Here is a 6,371-nt window from a genome sequence, read left to right on the forward strand (position 1 = left end):
AACAAAAATATATCTCTACTGTACCTTTACAATGATTGTGCCACTACACTGAAAATGTAAATAATGATGACCATGACAATAATGTAAATACCCACATACATAGGCTGGACTAATCTTTCTTTGCCGTTTGTCGTTCTTCCCATGCCATAGTCACATTTCTGTGTTTAAACAGCATGTGACTGACTCCAATGGAAAATAAGTGCAAAACGACGATATGTACAGCAATGTATGTGAATGGAAATGTTGACATTGGGTGTCAGAATGTCAAACAGGACTGAGCCCTGGTTTCCTTTTTTCAGTGTGTCTGTTGAAAAGAACCATCTTCACAAACTATGTGAGATTCAATCGCCGAAAGTCTTAAGACACAACAAGCCCTCGCCAGCTCAAAGCGAAAGAAAGTGTGACGCGTGTGGTTTGCAGGAGCCCACACACACGCAGTTTCCACTGCAGTCAGTTGAAAGGAAACCACTGATGCTTATCGCGCGCAGGAAATGTTCTTCTCAGCAGGAGGAGAGGCAGATAGGCAGAGGTGACAAAACAACCTGAAATGGAGGACAAACAATAAAAACAACCTCCCACCGATTAACACGGCTGGAAACAGGGGCTAAGACTACTCGCTAAGCCCGTATGGAAACCTGCCACGTGCTGCCACTGGTCTGTGTTTGGTCAATAACACCCCTACCGGCGTAATACACTATCAGAAATAAAGTGACAGCGGTGGTACACTTTTGTTGTTCACGGAACAAATTTCCCAACCGTACGCTGAAAATGCAGTAACTGTTTTAGGCGCTTTTTGTACCTTTATTTCTGAGAGTGTACAGGCCGTCTCAGACTATAATAAAGATGATGCAATAAACACTCACAGAAAGAACGGTATGAAAAGTGTCTAGAAGGGTGCTTGTCGCTTGTCACAACGGTGGTATCCTACAGTATATGCATTATTGCATGTGTCACATGTGTATGTGTATGACGTTAGTGCATGTGATTTTTCTTCCCTTAAAGAACTGCACTGCACGCTTATTTCTGCGGGAGAACGTCAGACTCATCTTTCCCACTCTCCTGGCTGGAGAAATCCATTAGATTAGCGTCTATCAACAAACAGAATAATTCAAAGTAAAAGGTGGGTAGGTCCACACAAAACGAAACAAAGGGTCTGATTTAGGCTACTAAGACCTCTTGCATGCGCAAACTGTTTTAGCACACGCAAAACGAGTAACACAACCAGTGATTGTTGCAAGACAAATGCCATGACTACTCATTGGTCATGTTATTTGCTTTGGGTATATGCTGAAAGGTTTTGCATCTGCGAAAGGTTTGAGGAAATCAGGCCCGCAGTGTGCAGCAATTAACAAATGAAAAGGTTCAAACCAAGGGAAGGAGAAAACACAAACACGTTTCGCCTGTTTGCCTCACCTCTGTCTCAGGATGTGAATGCTCTTGTTACAATTGGTCAGTTATGTATTCTGATTTCCAGTGTAAATAAATTGGATGCATCGGAGAAGCAAAAATATGAGTATTTATTTTACACTTGTCATTTTACAAAACAATACACTCTGTTAACACAAATGAAAGTTGATAGAAAACAACACACAAAATTAACACAAATGAAAGTTGATAGAAAACAACACACAAAATTAACACAAATGAAAGTTGATAGAAAACAACACACAAAATGTCCCGCATTCTACCTCATATTAAAAACTGCGCTCAACATCGACAACAAGCCTTACAAGCAGCGACAATGATGAATGAATATGACACCAAACAATTTTTTTTAATGTATCAGTAATAACGCTGCTCATAAAATATTTGAATGAAGTAATCATATTTAATTTCTTAACAGCACTTTTCAAACACTAAACACTATTTCCAGTACTAGCGACCAGCATGCATGATTTTCGTATTTGCGCGTTGCGCTTGTGATAAAGCAATGCTGAGTTCATGCTCTGTGGGTGTTGCTACCCACTGGATAACTGCACAAAGTAAAACCTGGAACAGCTCTTTTTACTTTAGTCTATGTTCCAAATTTAGACTGGGTTTTACTTGGTGCAGTTATCTGGGAAGCTCCTGTTTCGTGGAACCGGGCCCCGGTTCAGGTGATCTGTATCACGTCTTCTTGCTGTGTGGAAGAAGAGCGAGTGTCCATTAGTGTTTGCTACAGGTACATTGGTGACCTTTGAGCTCTGGTCTGACAATGCTGTTCATATATATATCAGTCCTTAGTTACTGAAGTTAGTTCATATTTAACTGCTGCATTTGATGTGCAACAACGGACCACGAGTTTTGAATTGCTACAAAGGCAACACAATCGCTCGTACATCTTGTTTGTTAATACAGTAGCATTGTCGAGTGCAGATTTCAATTCTGTAAACACACACTTCACACATGAATAACTGCAGAGGACACAGTACACACCTTGCGTTTCCATAGCAACACGCTCACCACCACAGCGTAGAGGAAGCTTTTGCAGAGGAGGAGTCCATAGGCCAGACGTGCTGCCACCAGGTCATCCTTCATCCCCCCTAATGAGGAATTCAACAGCCCAGGCATACTCGGATTATACACGTACATTCACAAGACACAAACTGCGCTCTGGTGTTGTACTTTGTTTGCAATACCAGATCGGATCAAAGATGCCTGAGGTGATCTAAAAGGATCTAAATAGGGCTACTAATTTATATAGTTGTTTTAAGTTATTTAAATTTATTTCGTCCATAAAATGTTCCAATAAATAAATAAATATTTTACTCAATCCCTAAGTAACCAAAGCTTTTTTAAATATATATACTCAGACTGTTGAGATCCCCAATGTGCTATTGGACACTGAGTGAATACTACTACCAAAGAAGCAACAGAGAAACATCCATCCATCCATCCATTATCTGAACCCGCTTATCCTGATCAGGGTCGCAGGGGGGCTGGAGCCTATCCCAGCATACATTGGGCGAAAGGCAGGAATACACCCTGGACAGGTCGCCAGTCTATCTCAGGGCACACACACCATTCACTCACACACTCATACCTACAAGCAATTTAGACTCTCCAATCAGCCTAACGTGCATGTCTTTGGACTGCGGGAGGAAACCAGAGTACCCGGAGGAAACCCACGCAGACACGGGGAGGACATGCAAACTCTGCACAGAGAGGCCCCGGCCGACGGGGATTTGAACCCAGGACCTTCTTGCTGTGAGGCGGCAGTGCTATATATACAATAACATTTATTATTGTCAGTTTTATGGTAAAATATGTCAAATTCTGAGTTGATCTCCATGAATTTGGTCTGCGAGATCTGCCTTTAGTCCCACCTTTAGCTCCTCTAATGGAGTCCGCGTTCTCCAGGGTATGGTTGCCATTGTAGAAGCTGGTCGTGCAGGTGAAGACGTTCCTGGTGTTGAACCACTTGTTGGACCGGACTCGCAGTCTGCTGGTGATGCTGTAGAACCTGTCGTCAGCGTTGCGGGTTGCGACGTCGTCCGTCCTGACCCCCCTGCTGATGTCCTGTCCGTTCAGCTGCCAGGACACACTGATGTGGTCGGGGTAGAAGCCCGTGGCCACGCACAGCAGGGTCACTTTCGGGGTCTTATCTCTGCTTCTCCTCTCGTCGCAGTTTTCCCGACGGGAGGGCGGCAGCACCCTCACCTTGGGCGGCGTGATCGTGATGTTTGGGTCTGTGGAAGAAAGGTTGCAGGTTTAGATTCCCAGGTAGGATTCTGCCGTTGATCGGGGTACCTAACCTGAATTGCTTCAGTATATATCCGGATGTATGAATTGATATTCATGTAAAAATGCGAAAGTTCTGTTGTATGTATTCGGTATTTGTCATTTTAGCTCTTGGTTAGCGACACTACTGGCCATATAAACCAGGTGTAGGTGCAGTCATGTTCACACTTACATTACTATACACTGTGGATGGAGAGCACTTACTAAATTAAAGTAATGTAAAACACGAATTGGTCTTACCCAGGACAGTCAGTCTGGTTCCCGTACCGAACTCAGCGTTGCTGATCGCATTACACCGTGATTGTAGCCGTCACTAAAACTCAACTGCCGGAAGGTTCCACAGGCAGACAGATCGACCATCACCCCAGGGCCCCCTATCCAACCTACACCACAAATGGGTGCCTCTCAGCCATGACCTCACAGTAGCAGATAAACATGTCATCTGGCCTAATGCCGAGCCTAACGCTTGTGCTTCACGTACGCTCACCAGGAAGGGAATGTTTGCCATCGCTCTACATTGTTGTTGTGGAGCTGAGGGCCAAAGGGACAAGGAATGAACCTTCACAGTTGAGATGGTAAGCCCTCAGTTAAGTAGACTGTGCTGACCACTTAAGATTTTTTGAGAACATAACATCGGGCTGGTGCTATGGTCTGAAATGTACTATAATGATTGGTTACAGTGTTTAATTGTCACATACCATTCGCATACGTTGAGACCTTACTGGAAAGAATGAGGTTGTTGGAACATTTTGTACACCAAAGTACACCTTACCTTGAATGGATAAATATGTATAATGTGCGTACTAAGATGTGATTGTTTAAAGATTAGGACCCAAAGAAAAGTTTATATAACTTCCGTATTTGTGGAGAGATAAGCAATACTCATAATTAAGCATGGAATGGCTCCTTATGCTAGTTAATTATGTCTGGCAGGGTTTCCCCATTTTGAGCAAACCCTTATTTTGTGTCTTTAGCAGCAGGTATTAGTGGTGTGGCACCAGGCAGATAATTCATTTATTATATTTTTGTTAAAAACATTTCCAAAGCATTCTCTCTTCACTGTCCTTCACTGTCGCTACATTGTACCAGTACTACAGACAATACAATAATACATTAATACAATATCTGCTCAATTCCCAGTGTTTGTTTTCAATGTGTTCCATAATTTTGTAGGGTATTTAATTTAGAAAAAGTTCCGTTAACACAGTTGGTTTTATTTTAAATGAAAAGTCTTCCCTTTAAATTGTGGAATTCCACTAATCTTACACTTACTTTGTGTACAAATGAATTAATTACAGTAGTAGGATAGGTAAACATTGTGTATTTAGATATTTCATTCTGAATGAAAAGTGCTATAAAAATGATTTATAAATTTAATCAGAAATAAGTGCTAATAATTGGATAAATATTATGCCAATTACCTGGAAATCTTAGATTTAGAATGATTGTATTGTTGTATATCACAACTCTAGAGAACAAAGTAACAAAGTAAAGCAGGCAATGTTAGTCCTATAATCAAAGTGTTGCTTCGTTTTTAGATCCAGAAAAATGTCCAGCTTCTTAACTTGCTTCATTTGACACATTAATTAGTCTACCTGATAACACCGATCATTATTGAACCATCTTCACTGACCTCTTTCTGCGCTCCGGTAATGTTTACATGGACATACTGGCAGCAGTTGTTTACACTTACCTTACGGGGTGGCCTGTAGCATAGTGGTTAAGGTACATGACTGGGACCCGCTAGATTGTGGTTCGATCCCCGGTGTAGCCACAATAAAATCTTGAGCAAAGCCCTTAACCCTGCATTGATCGAGGGGAGGACTGTTTCCTGCTTAGTCTCTCTGGATAAGAGCGTCTGCCAAATGCCATTAATGTAGTGTAACATAGACCAAACCATGTGCAGTAGAGCGATTATTGTCCTTATTGTGTGTGCAATATGAAATACTAAATATTGGTGGTGGTTGGTGAGCTTCCCTTCTTCGCAGTCAACAAGCCTGGGGATGTGAAAGGTGTTGGATGATTACTGTTTTCATGGTTTGCTATAAATTAACCCAATGCCACGCTAACCGTGAAATCGAGGGATATTTCTTAGGTAGTCAGCAGCTCACTTGGTCAACAAAGCTATTCAGTCCTGCCCTGGGTTGTTAACAGACGTTGTGTGCAGTTACTGTACTGTGATCTACAGACAGTTAAACACTGGAGCTATGGGCTGAAGAAACAACACAACTTACCCCCAGCTACCAACAGAAAGAGCCTATGAGTGCTAAAGGGTCATTTATAGATGATCCAAGCTCTGTTCAAAATCATAAACCAATAAAGGTGTGAAAGATGCTGAATGCAGTCTGTGTGTCTGCAGTATATATACACTCAGTGACCAGTTTATTAGGTAAACCTGTACACCAGCTTGTTAATGCAAATATTTAATCAGCCAGTTGTGTGGCAGCAACTAATTGCATAAAAGCATGCAGGCGTGGTCAAGAGGTTCAGCTGTTTTTCGGACCAAATGACAGAATGGTGAAGAAATGTGAGCTAAGTCACTTTGACCGTGGAATATTTGTAAGTGTCTCTAGAGTCACAGCAGTCTCTAGAGCTGGCAGAGAATGGTGCGAAAAACTAAAAACATCCAGTGAGCAGCAGTTCTGCAGACA

At 42.1% G+C, this 6,371-nt stretch overlaps 1 gene segment (V, D, J or C); it reads right to left on the reverse strand.

Moving 5' to 3' along the window:
- Window positions 1–2,379: 2,379 nt before the first annotated feature.
- On the reverse strand, window positions 2,380–4,228 carry LOC133140561 (T cell receptor beta constant 2-like). The segment is given in 3 exon segments: window positions 2,380–2,522; window positions 3,306–3,668; window positions 4,198–4,228. Coding segments are annotated over 3 exon segments (537 nt in total).
- Between the last annotated feature and the right edge of the window lie 2,143 nt (window positions 4,229–6,371).

Source organism: Conger conger, chromosome 1 (genome assembly GCF_963514075.1).
Source record: "Conger conger chromosome 1, fConCon1.1, whole genome shotgun sequence".
NCBI lineage: Eukaryota > Metazoa > Chordata > Actinopteri > Anguilliformes > Congridae > Conger > Conger conger.